Below are 14320 nucleotides of genomic sequence, written 5' to 3' on the forward strand. Positions count from 1 at the left end.
TGAGCTGTAAGAAACCATGTTCCTGTAGCGCAGCAGCTGGAGGCCAGACAGCAAACCCTCGAGCATCTCAAACAACATTAGACATCAACATTCAAGCAACCAGACAGGATGCTTAACGTCTCATTATAAATCAATACAGAACTCATCAGCACCGTCAGTGGAGTTTGGAGATCAATTCAGTTCTTCAATTCACCCTACAGTAGACATCTAGTCAACAGCGAGCTGAATTGCTGTGCATAGACATGCGAACTCAGTCGTCTTAATCTCAAACTGAGTCCTACCACAGACGTTTGTAGGTATATTTTTACATTCATCAATCCCAGCAGAGTTCTAACATTCAAATAGCAATAACTGTGCCGCGTATGACCCAAATAAGTTAACAGAAGTTACATTGTTCCCCTTCTCGAGTGATTCTCACGCAAAAATACACTCAACCAGCTTCTTGTTTTCCACCCCAATTAAAGATGCACGTCAATCAAGTAAATGCTCGTTTTCTTCACAGAAGAATTACTACAGACAAAAGGAAACTCAGTGCTCATGAGCAGAATAGTGCTCTAGTGCCTCCAGAAGGTAAACAAGGAGCATCTGGATTTCGCCCTGGATCATTCCTCGTCCACTCACCTATTTACATTACCATTTTAGTACAAATCAGGAGCACGCATTTTATGTGACTCTCCTGATCACGCCCACTTAACACTTAAGTTATAACCTACGTTACCGTGGCAGTGTTGAAGGAAACCATCTTACCAACAAGCTACAAAGCATTTGTAAAGACTACATCATAAATTAAGTTTAATTTGCAACCATCAAGAAACAAATGAACAAAAATAGTGTTTCCAGGCACAAGGGTTTATTTTCTTTTATCTTTTGCGTTATTTTGTCTTAAGGAAAAAAATTAGGGACATAAACGCTGATGATAGCAACACATTCATCAACTTCACAATTTCTTAGCTTACATCCAGTTACAGGAACATCCCACTCACTTCATAAATATGAAATATTAATATGTAATGCCCTTAAAAATTAAGTGCAAAAAAGCTAGTATAAAAGCTGTACCCCCAAAAATTGTTGTCAGGACCCACGGCTACTCTCATGTAATGACTCCCCCATTACGTTCTTTTACATTTAAAGCTGATTGTATATTTTCCTCTAAAATGTTTATCAGCCGTAACAATATTTCAGTTAGAGATTACCTATCATTGTTGTCTGAGGAATTCACTTACAGGATCCAGTGTAGCTGCATTTTACATGCAAAGCATGTAAAAAAAAAATATTTTTCTTCATCAGATTTAGGACATATGACCCACAAAAAGCACAGACAATGAGTAAAATTACAGTTATGAAAACAGTAAATTTGAAACACATAGTAGACACCACAGATGGCATAAAAGTACATGTCCTAAAATGAAGAGGTGGGGGTCATACATCGTATACGAATGAGTAGACAAAAACTATGGGAACTCAGTACTTATCAGGGGTGGATTTGGGAACCTCAAACTAGTCTAAATATAGAAAACTGTAGCTAGATGGCTTTTCCTCTCAGCGATATTCTTCCTGTAGCACCTAATTCTTCCATCAAGCATTGTTGTCTCCAACATATTATTTAAGGGTTTTGTAATTTCAGGTGTCACTCTCTCTCTTGCTCTCATGCAATGCCTTTCTTCTGAGAATTGCAGAGGTTTTTATATAAATAATAAGGTATGTAACATCTATAAATGAGGAATTTCCACCTTTCACAGATGGAACTCAAATAGAGCTAACATGCACCAGATTTACAATTTTTCTGAAGTCATCTTCTCCCAGAAAAGATTACAATAACTCTAATTTGCTTTGGAAGATTACTGTGTCCTAAGTGAGCTCTCTTGCAATTTGAAGGCATCTTGTTGCAGTAATATCTAACACAAAAGAGACCGTTATTTTTGGATTTTGGTGATATGTGTCATTACATGTCCAAAACAAGTGAACGCTAATGCCACAGAGGTATCAGTCATGACTCTGTAGCTGCGGGCGAGCTCCATGTCGTCCTTAAAAAAAACTAATTCAAATCTTGCTATGCTTAAAAAACGCATCGTATACTCTCCGACCTGAATGATCAACACAAAGTGAGTTCTCCAAATATAAGCTTAAACATAAATTCACTGATTTATGAGCGAATACATCTATACCAAATAAGAAAAGCCTGATTCCCTAGACCATCGCCATCAGCCGCAGCACGATTCAGAATGATTTTTGGCAACAGCAGGCAGCAAGTTCTTCTCATCCTGCTGCAGCCCATTTAAGCCCACGTTTTATGAAGCAGCAAGGTGTTAGCGAAGCTTAGAGCAATTGCTTCTAATTGTTGTGATTAGACAGACGACAAGTAAAATCAGTCCGAGGGCTCATGTGGGAGGCCTTTTTGACAGACATAAACTTTCTTCTTCCCGCTAATTCGCACATGGCAATCCTGTTAAGTGGAGCAACGTAGAGAAGGGGCTCTCGTCAAAACTTCTCACTGATAAATCACTTCTTTCCAGCCACCACCATTCCGTCAAGATCCTACAGCTGGTGACATTTGGGCTCATAAAGCTCCCCGCGGTACTGCTGCCTCTGTTACAACGTGGAAAAAAGTAACCTTAGCTGGAAAACTACCATCTGATCATACACTGAGCTTTCAACCATACAGGCAGAGGGACTCGCTCTTTGCTTCTGTTTTGGGGGGGAAGTTGTGTGTTGGGTTTTTTTTCTCTTTTCGGTGTTATTAATCTCCATAGTACTCTTCTGAATCAATAAACCTATTACAAAATAAAGGCATTTTCGTCATCTTACTTCAGCTGCTCTGCCAAAAAAACCCAAAACTTAATTAGCCAGCTTTTTTGGGTTGATTTGTTATAACCAGAAGAATGGTGAATCTGCCCCCAACTGTTAATAATTAAAAAGTCATTTAAGGCTGCGTATCTTCAAAGTATTAAAAATAATTATGTGACAGGACTGTTACGGGGTATGCTCACTTAATATAGCTCAAAGAAATGAGATAAGAATTACTGAAGATATACATTTAACGTTGCCTTGCAACGAAGGGGGTGGGTGTGCGAGAGGGGAACGCAGGGGGAGATCCTCATCTGGAAAAGACTACAAAACTCAGAAAATTTTCTCAAAATATTCTTTAGTGGAATCTGCAGGTTTTTACCTAATCTTGGAAACATATAGTCACGCAGATAAGCAGTATTAAATGGATCACTGCTGCCTCTGGAAAGGAAGATAAGTTAGCCTTTGGTGCTTAGATATTCGCTTTCTGACAGCTGTTCTTCTTCCTCACAAACTTCCTCTGCCAAGCAAAGATTATTTGGGATTGACAAGTCTGTGCTTTGGAATAAACAAGATCTTTTCTCTGACAGGGTGTTGGAAACAGATGCTTAAGATACAGATAACAGTATAGTCTGTCAGGTCTATTATACAGCTTGAGGGGGTCTCAGGGAAAAGGTACCAAGTCACACGAATACCTACATGTGCCTAACAGTGTTTACGAATCTGTACTCTTCCAAAAGATATCAAGAGAAAGAAATCTTTCCCTCACATGCTGCAACTCTGGTGAGAAAAAGACAATCCTGGTTCCTACCCCGTGGGAGGGTGGAGACAAAAGCATAGAAAGCGGAGACAAGACGGTGTGGCTGGAACAGCTGAAACTGTAATCTGGAGAAATTCACACAAAGCAATGCTACGACCTAATGGATGTACGAGGTGGTTTGATTTCTTCAAAAAATATATATCCCTTTGGGATCATTACCTGCTCTGTAACCAGTAACACCAGCTGCACGTGGCATATCAGGGCTGCCAGCTTTCATGCCATCGTTATCAATCAACAAACTCGCTGCCACATCCACGACTGGAGATGGGGAAAAAGATACAAATGGTCAAAAATTCCTCAGTGCCACTTTGTTAACCACCAGTGCTAAGGCTGCTGCTCTAGATACAGCCTGTGCTTTATCTGCAGCCCTAAAGGGTAGGTCTCTTTAACCTTTACCGTCTCCTAACTCAGGCCAGGATGCTTCACAGGTGAGGCAGTGGACTCAAGTGAACACCGTGGAAGTACAAACATCTTAAGACTTGTCTAAGTTTTAGTACTTCTTTTAAATGCATGCATGGAAGCAGAAGTCATCTGTAACAGCTGTCCCTAAATGCAGTTGCTGCCACACATGGGCAGTAACGTGACACCCTAAAGTTCTGGTGCTGGACTACATTCTTTTTGTTTCCCAGGAGATGTTCTACAACAAAATAATCCCAAACCAAACACAATACCTACTTACCTACATGCATATTGACATGTGTATGTGGACAAGCATTTGAAAATGACAGTTCCTTATAAATTTATCCATAAATTACCACTAGCCATTTTCATATGTGATGCAACATAATACACCTGTGCAGGCTGCAGGTATCCTTGAACTCAGAATCTCCCCGTTTTATTGCCAAAAGTGACATTCAATTACAAAGAAGTGTTGAATCTTTGTTAGACTTTACTGTTACACGCATGCTACCGTTCACCCCTTCAAATTCAAAGTTTGCTGACATTATGTCGGTACAGATTTTGTCTTTGAATACTTGACACCAGCCAAGCCTTGCACTTTTCTTTTACCTGGAGTAATGCATAGCTTGATGTCCTGCAATATTAAAATAGAAGTCAGTTGTATGTTTCATCTCATCAGTATGTCCAGAGACTTCAATCCAGTGTGCTATTGGGAGGCAGTAAACTCCATCTACTATGTCGCTCTGGTCGTAAATGCAACTGCGATCGTGATGGGGCCCATTACCTATAACAGAAGAAAGGATATTTGCAGGCTGTGTATCTGGAAAACCTTCCAAAAGATTTGCAGGAGATGTGAGCTGAGTTATTTAAGGCAAGGAGTGGTGCTTGCTGCCTGCTCAGACCGCATTTCTCATAACGCATTATTAACACCTGAAATAGTTGTAACAGAAGCACTGCCACAAAGCAAATGTTCAGCATTAGAATCAATTTTTGCAAATTATTTAAAAAACATTAAAGCTGTGTAGGATTCCCAAATCATCAACCGTGGCACCTACAATTTTGAGGATAATTTCATTTAAGTTCTTCATCTGTTGTCTGATAATATGAGACCCCAGGGCTTAACGTTTCTGCTGTGTGACCTCCCTCTGGGGGGTCCAGCTTGCTGTGGCCCGAGGTCTAGCTCTGACACGGCACAGCAACGTCACCTTGCCTCAGGCCTACTCGTAAGGAAATTGCCAAGTGCCAAGCTATGAGAAAGACCTCGGAGAAAGCACAGAGTGCGGCCCTGCAAGATCAGAAAGGTAAAACCACAAACAAAGGTAGGACTGGTGACACTGGAGCTGTTACCACCCTCGGGATTTAAGAGGAAAAACACCAGCGTGGAAAGGCATCAAATCCCAGAGAAGAAAAGCAAGCAGGGGGCAGGCAGGAACCCAGCAGCAATGAAGACCTGTTTCAGGGAGCAGAGAAGGGTGGTCCTCTTCCGCCTCATTCACAGCTGCCCGGCCAGCAAAGACCCTTCAGGTGTCCTGCCAGGGACAGGACACACGCCGGTGCCTAGCCTAGGAGCTCATTAAATCCTACTTGTCTTTTATGTTTGCTAACCGATAAACAATCGCTTTGTACTCTTCAGATCCATGTCCCGCTTACGAGGTCTGATCATACACGGTAAAGTTGCCCAAAGTGACCCAGGGAGACACGGTCACATCTGCATGCTGAGTGACCATGATTACCTAAAATGCCTTTGTCTAAAGTAAGAAATTTTTCTTACAGATTTCTGTTATTTAATATACAGTTTTCCATTATTATTTCCTACATTATTATATTTCCATTTCCTACATTTTTCCGTTATTTAACATCCACTACCCCTTCTTCTCTTACAGCAATAGTGTGAGCTTTAGTACAGAAAACCAATTTTTAATACCATGCCAGAGTAAACAATTTGAATTGAACCAGGTCGCGTCATCAATCAAAAGGTTATCTAGCCTCCAAAAATTCAGTACGTGTATATTCTCCCCCCCCAATCATTTTTACATACTTATTGTAATACTGATTGCCATGTAGGAATTACTGTGCAGATTAGAAGTGAACTAGTCTATGACTTGCTTCTAATGTAAACCTGTTACACTTATACGTTATTAATTATGTTAGAATATTTCTGAGTAAAATTATGCCCAAAGGAATATCCGCAATATTTTATTATTTTATTTATCATTTAATATTTTATATTTACTATTTTATTTATTATTATCCTCCACATAAATGCATGACCAGCTTCCAAGCACCCCATTTAGGGAAATTTCCTAGAGCAAGAGCATTGTGGGAGATGTACTAATGCAATGATTAGAGAATAAGACTAACATTTGACAGTAAAGCTCAAACAATCTCCCTATTTCCAGATGACATGCAGTACATTCTATCATAATTGTGAAATATTATTATTTACCAAAAAGAAAATATCGGGCAGAGAACTATTTTCTCTTTGCTGAACCATTATGTATTATACGCAATTGTGTGACAGTTTTTGATAAATAAGGTGAGCAAGATCAGTATACAGCTCCCGAAGCTACAAATCTTACCACTGCATTTTTATCTCATATTTCAAGTTGTTTACATGTTCTTAACACTTTTAAACAATGTTTGAAGACAGCAGTATACATCAACAAACACAACAGCATAACAAAACCTATGGACGACACTTAGTGGACTTCATGTATTCAGCAAAATCTTGACAACCACAAAGAAGACGCCTTGCCTGTCCCCATGCAGCAATGCACATCGCCATGCCCCTGCCCAGACATCACAAGGCTGTGTCTGCTCCTGACCCCCACCCACCTGGGCTGATGTCCCACCCCAGCCTCAACCTGTCCCCGTCCCCAGGGAGACGCTTGATGCCCGGGACCGTGGCTGCCTCGGTGCCCCCGCTGCCTGCTCTCGGCTGCCAGCCCCGTGGGGTGTCCCTGCAGCCCCCAGCCCCAGTCCCCAGGGAGCCACCAGCCCTCTCTGCACCCTGCCAGTTTTGGACCGTGTTCTCAGGATCTCTGGCTTTTTTTGCTACTCCCAGCCCTACGCTTCCTTATACGTGGGTGCCCTTGTGTGACAGGTACCCCCTGCCCCTGACCCCTGCTAATGCCATCATTCTGCCAAGGATCCCCAAAAGAACCTGTCTGTCCCCTTAGTGCTGGGTGACACCTCGTACACACTCTGGCTCCCTCAACGACTGCCGTTTCCTCCTCCAGCTGTTGCTCCTCTCCCATCAGGGTTCCTGCATGGATTTTCACCATCACAATCTATGATGTCTCTCTCCTGCTTAATTTCTCCTTTCCCCAAGGTGATAGTCAGTCCTGCAAGACAACAAAGCCTCACTCTTCTTCGCCTTCATGACCTCAGTTGCACACCTCCTGCTTTCCCATTTCCAGCTGCTGCTGCTGCTTGAGGTGCATGTCCTTCTGTCATTCACCAGTTTTACCATCCACCCTCTTCTCCAGCTTTAATTCTCGGCTCTTTTTCTCCTTCCTTCTCTACCATGTGCCTTCTTAAATGGCAGTAACCTCCCTGCCTTGGAACCTTCTCACCTTCACCATCATTCATTCCCTTACCTACCCTGCAACCACACATGAAAGTGGTCCAAGGGTAAATCGCCACGAGATGTTTGTTTCATTTGCTCCTTCAAATGGGTTGTCAAATCTCATTCTGAAAAGCTTCCTTCTCTAATTGCTATTTATCGCTCTTGATTTTTCTGCACTACGCAACCTCACCTTCCCGCTGGGGCCTACAGTCAAGCAGCAATCTCAAAAGGTATGTTTCCAGTTTGGCTGTAATACTCAGGTAAACAGCAGCAGCTTGCATTCCTAATGTTTTTCATGAGAAATGCATAGCTCATTACTACCCTTTACGTTTTATACTGATCTATGAATCAGCAACTCCCTATGAATCAGCAGCTATTCCCTTGAAATATGGTACCTGTGCAACAGGAGGTATATGAATACACGTTCAACAAATTTATATATTCATGTGTGTATAAATACATTCATGCATTTTTTTGAATATATATTCAACAAATAAAGTGACATAATTTCAGACAGGGAGGGTAGAGTGCTACCATCACCAAGAAATACTAATTTAGAGAACAGTGTGATCACACTGAACTGTGTTTGGGAAGCTGAATTCTCTATTCCTCTTGCAACAGTTATAAAAGAAGGCAATTACCACAAACGATCAGGATCTCACTACCCAGGTAATACCCAAACGATACACAAGTGCTTCTTGCCACAGTTTGCTTCACAAGATGCATTTAACAAATAAGTTTCGAAAACAGAGAAAATTGGTGTATCACTTCACATTATGCTTCTGCTAGCACAGTTTGTCACAGGAAAACTGTAATATTTTGGGTGCCATAAAACAACAATTCAAGGAAATGGTTTCAGAAGTAGAGCCAGGTGAAAAGTTTGGAGGAGTAATGCAGAATTTATCAATACTTTAGAGCTGCTATTAAAGCGCTAAGGGTTGAATTCTCTCAACTTTTAACTTCCAGAGTCATTTAATACAAAAATAAAAGTCAACCAATGAAACCAGCTTTCATTCAAGGTAACTGACCATAAACCCTGTTTTAAATAGAAAACAATTAGCATCATTTACATGTTCTGTTATATATTTGCAGAATGTATACGGCTAGGAAAATGGACACAGCTTGGGTGATGAGCAGGAATCACTAGCTGGATGTTAACCCTCAGTTCCTCCTTTCCCACCTCTGTCTTCCTAAACCTTTCCTTATGAGTTTCCTCTGCCTGAAGCAAGGGACATCAACCTCATGGTATGAGGTATGTCAATGCAAAACATGCCTTGGTTTCACCTGAGCCCCTTTAGCTCTGCTGATGGAGCAGGGTCATTGCAGCTCATCTGTGGGAGAGTTACGTGACCCCCTCAGACTCGGAAGACCCAGTCCAAGACTTCTCACAAGCACTGGAGGAGCTCGTGCCAGGAACAAAATAGCTTTCAGCGGCAGGATAAAAACCTGGCACACTAAGTGAAACACTTACTCTCCCCTCCCTCACCGCAATAGGCCAAGCAAAATCCTTTCTGGATTTGGATCCCTGGAGCATGGGGACTTTCCCACGCCCTGGACAGCGAGTTGGGCAGAGTGTTAGCTACAGGCAGCGACCAACAGTACCACAGATCAAAGACCACAGCTTCCTCGCTCCTTATCCAGTCCAGGGCTGTTGGTGTGGTTGGTTAGTTTGGGAGGACACAGAGCGCGTGATGAAGGAGGTGGGACCAAGCTCAGCAGAACCTGACTCGTCTCAGTGTATCAGAAATGTCTTGCTGCCCTTTCTTTTTTCTTACCTTCTGCTCAGGCACCAGAGAGAGAAAAGACAGTGGCCAGGGCAGACAGACGGGCCATGAGACTGCCTGTATGCAGAGCCTGGACATGCCTGCTCATGTCTGAAGCCACTCATACCCACACCAACTTCCTACTACACTTCAACCTTAAGTCTGTCCCACCTCACAAGTCCCTGTTACCTGCTTCACCTGAAAGGCCACCGCACCTTTGGATTTTCTAAGTGACTTCCCTGAGAAGTCAGATGCGGCAGTCCTTCCCTATAGAAATTACCTTCAGCTTTATTGCTCCCTTCTCAAATGCACACTGCATTTCGTAAAATAAGTTATGAAAAACCGAAGGCCTAGTGCTGAAGTTTAGTTGCTGTACCTGAAGCTGGGAAAGTCCCCACCTACAAGCTGGGAAGGCTAACCGGACCGTGCTGGTCAGGGCGTCTCTACATCACCGCCCGGCATGGCACAAAGAGAGAAGGTCCAGGGGTTTAATTTGCTGCAATCCAACATGCTTCCAGGACCACAGGTGCACCTCACATCTTGACCAGCAACAAAGCGTGCCCCACTGGCCAGTCCCGGGCACACACCGCTCAGGCAGAGACTGAACATCTGGAGGGTTTTGCATCCCTATCACAAGCCGGGTGCAAGGAGGGAGAGGGCTTGAAGCACACCAGCACTGAGCGCGAGGGCATACTGTGGAATCCCTAGGGCAGCTGCCAGGAAAATTCTCGGGAACCCTTTGGTGCATAAACTGTTAATGTAAAGACACCCGTCCCCTTACACTGACTCGTCTCCCGTACAAAGACTTCAAGTTACTTTGAATAAATCCCCCACGACTCCACCCGCCTGCGGAGTGGGAATTCACCACGGCTCTTACCCACCCGCTCCGCTCAGGCACGGCAGCGGTGCCTCTCCTCGCCAGCGCTGGCAAGGCAAGAGCACCCCTCTCAGAACCAAATGCTGTTTTCTCTCGGGTTGCTCACAGCACACAACACCGGCCCACTGGGTAGGTTTCCAGGTACCTTTTATACAAAATAAACAATTACTTGGGTGAAATGTTAATTTTTTTTTTATTATTTTAGAGTCAAAAAAACAACGGGCAGCCTCAAAGATTTGGGAGAATTTTAACACCATTTCAACTTTTCTGTTCCTAGAGCCAGTAGTAAAGCAAAGAAAATCAAATCTGTTTTCCACTCGCCTGTTCATCTTTGCAGAAAAGAAAACAAGCACAAGTGCCCTCTGGCAAAGGGCAATACACAACAAGAAACACGTTTTTACAGCCCAAACCGCTTCTAAATTAATATTTTTCCTCATCTTTTTCTTGTTCATATTGCTCCAAGTGGCAAAACATTGGCTTAGTTATTTATTTTTGGGAGGCAAATACACAGTCATTTGAAAACCTGTAAAATTCAGTCATAAAAAGAGGTAAATTAAATATCTGAACAGTACTGATCCGCCTGTGAATTGATCGTGTGGACTTTCCTATTTAAAGAACAACAGGAATTTGGAAGAGGTTATGAGAAGATAGAGGCCCTCGCTTAACCGATAGGGTAGCACTCTTTTTCCTTCAATGAGGTCCAGAACGATTTTATTTAAGCTCCTTCTTAGTGACTCTTCACAGCAAAAGCGCTCATCTGAAAGCGGAACGTAAAAATAAGTTTCTAGGCGTTAAATTATAAAGTTTCTCACTGCTTCGGCAACCCACTCGTCGCTCTCTCTCTACCGCGGATGGCTGCGCAGAGGAATCCACTGATGCAGGCAGGGAACTGCCGGAGAAAGCAAGCAACCAGCAGCCCCGCTTACAGCTCCAGGCTCACAGCGGGCTCTCTCCCAGCCTGCACGTATGGCTCCTGGTTTAACGCGTATGACAGACGACAAAGTGGCATACCAGGGAAGGTGGCTGCACAACCAAACAAAAGAGCAAAATCCAAAACCTCTGCATAACCAAGAAATGGCACTGGCAAAAGATGGAGACAAGAACAAAACAGATGAAGATACAGTAAGTAAGAAAAAGATGTCCAGAGATCAAGGACTGGAAGAAAATAGGCAGGGACCAGAAGAGGATATTCTGAAATCTGAGCTAACCGCATGCAGTAACAGAATACAAAGAAAAACCTTCAGTTACTATTTTATTACAGCTGTACTGCGGGGATCAAAAAAAAAGTATAATCCAACAGTCTGCCAACAGCACAGACTCGTCTTGACACAGAGGACAACTGCACACAGATTGCGCAATGTTCTGGAAGAGTCACAGTGGTGAAATTATCAGCTTGATCTTAAAAGATAATGAGCAAAATCTGGGTCAATGAAATTTCTCAGCACCATTACGTGTGGTGAACAAAAAAATCCATGAATGAACGAAAAATAGGATTGTGTCTTCCACTGCCTCTGCAGAGCTCTTTGCAGCAAAGCCACTTACTGTACTGCTCAGCCACAGCTCTCCCAGCTTGTTGCGTACCTTCCTGCAAGTTTTCCGTTTCTCTCGATTTTTCCTGCGTGAGGGAAGGCGTGCAGAAACTCCAGGGCACGGCAGCAGCCCTAGAGGTGCTGTGTATCTCAGCCCTGCCTTAGCCAGACCCTAAACCACAGGCGTACGACTTCCGAACCTCCAAACCCCAGCAAAGTCAGCACGTTTCTCAGTTCGCTGCTACCTTTGAAAAAACACAGGGCTACTTGGATGGCCGTAGATATGCACAATAGCTTCAACGGCAATTAATAAATCCAAACCGCAAGCAGTCAGATCACCTACTTACAAATCAGTAAGAGCAAAGACGTACTTTTTAAATCTTCGTCACAAATTTTGCGTGAACCAGCAGGCTTTACATGTCAAGTCAAAATTTCAAGTATGCCTAAATATTACAAGTAATTACATTTGAAATATTAAACCATGTCCTTTTAACAAGGTAAATTAACATCTTGAGTTCATGCTTGGGAATTCCCCTGGAAGATTTGAGTAACGTCCTAAGTGCTATAAACGCTCTGGGGGCAGAGGAATGGGAAGGGGTTGAGGAGCAGAAGATTTTTTAAAAAGTAGTAACAGAACAACAGGAACTAAAGGAAACATATGGGGGAAAAAATCTCAAAAACGAAGGATTTGAAAGATTAAGTACTTGCTAGCTTCCTAATTTTTCATAGCAACATTATAACAAAGAAAAGCCTCAAGTCCTATTTTGGACCTGATTCTCACAGTTACCGGAATGCGCTACTGCGTAGTGTCATTATCAGACATTACTCTAATTGGACTTCCATCGCTACACTGACAATATTCAAATTTACTTACCCTTTACACCAGATTCTGGCATGAAAGTCTCCCTGCTGCCTAACTGTCTGAATGAAATTCAATCTCTGATGTCTTGAAATAGGATCTGTCCCACCAAGGCTGAATTGCTATCGATTGTTAAAAAACAAGAGGTCGGGGAGGCTGAATTTCCCTCCCTGGAACCGAGCGAGGTCACATATTTTGGCAGCCTGAGTCTGCCACAGGCCCTTAGACCAGAGTCCCACCGTCCCGAAGTCTCAGCGAAGCCCCTGAATCACTGCCCTTTGTTTTTACACCTCTGACAAAGAGCGCCAAATTACGCATTTGAATTCTGTATGCCACGTACCAACCCTTACTGGTGTGTTTAACAAAAGTATACTTACTCTGCCTTTTAATGGTACTTTTTCTGCTGTCAGTAAACTGTCTTCCCTTTATATTCTGAAAACAATAGATGAATTTATTGTCTCACTTAAATACCTAATATTACTATAAGACAAAATCGTTAATTTGCCACACCTACTTCACTAACTCCTTCTTCATGACTGGTTTGACTTTCAGAAATGTTTCCTTGCACTTGCCAGCCCAAAAGAGATATTCAAAAAGAAGACCAATTGTATCTTACACCGCATGATTATTTTCTACCAGACTCAAAGCAGACTGTTTCACCTTCTCATTTGGTAGGGCTGTTATATATAACCAAGGAAACAAGTTTAAAATCTATTACAGTCCAGGTTAAACTCAAGATTTTTTAGTCTATTCCTACTCCTAAGATAGTTCTTTTTATAGATTTTTTTAAATTATGCCAGAATTAGAATTAAATGCTTTGCAAGAAAGCCCTCCTCAGCACTTAATGCTGTTAATCACAGGGCTTTTTTTTTTTTTTTTTTAATCAGAAATGAGAAAATAGGAATTTTCAAAGGCAACTCGCAAAAACATGTTTTATTTCTCTCTCTAGGTCTGCTTAGGCACAGGTGTTTCTCAGTGGGAGCTGCTACTGTACTACGAGTTTTTAACCAAATGCCCAGTCTAATGACGTAGATTAAGCTGGAGAAAAGCAACTAAAAGGGAATTCAGCTCATGTGAAAAAGAGGTTCTTCTCAGACAGATGGTAGAAATAAGAATAAAGGAAATACAGATGATAGAACAATGGGTGATAGCGACCAAATGTATAATGTAATACAGTCTTCATAACTTCATAACATAACTCTCTATCGCATTGTACTGCATATTACTGATTGTTACTTTCTATCATATCAGAAAAGACTACTGAACTACAGGCAGGAAACAAGCCATGTCAAGATAGCAACCATGGCAAAATCTTAAACACAGCATCATCCCAGTTACTTCTCACTTCTCAGTGCTTCTCGCCATTGACAACAAATTCTCGACCCACATTGCATGCTGCCGACACTTGGAAGTGAGGGCAGGGAGTGAAGTGAGGATGGGGAAAAGGGTAAATAAATAGAGTACTTGCATAAACAATGCATTTATTGTAATTTTACCATTATAACCACAAATGCTTCAATTAGGCTCTCACAGCAGTCAGAGTTGGCCCCTGGTTATCTCTGTGGGTAGGAAATGACACATACCTGCCAAATCCAGAGGAACGCATGTGTACATACTTATTTTTATTCTCCTAATTTTGTGGTTTCGTGGGGAACTCTCCATTGCTTTATTGATGTCCAGTAGTCTGCTCAGTATAAGCTGGTTAATGCTGACACACAGTC

The 14320-nt window shown here is 42.3% G+C and overlaps 1 protein-coding gene across 1 annotated transcript in view; it reads right to left on the bottom strand.

The window, feature by feature from the left end:
* EPM2A (EPM2A glucan phosphatase, laforin) overlaps window positions 1-14320 on the bottom strand; it is a 41798-nt gene that overhangs the window by 22199 nt on the left and 5279 nt on the right. The window contains exon 2 of the mRNA XM_082480689.1: window positions 4613-4787. Coding sequence (XP_082336815.1) covers window positions 4613-4787 — 175 coding nt within the window. The remainder of the gene's footprint in view (window positions 1-4612; window positions 4788-14320) is intronic.

Source organism: Vanellus vanellus, assembly GCF_965231255.1.
Source record: "Vanellus vanellus genome assembly, chromosome: 3".
NCBI lineage: Eukaryota > Metazoa > Chordata > Aves > Charadriiformes > Charadriidae > Vanellus > Vanellus vanellus.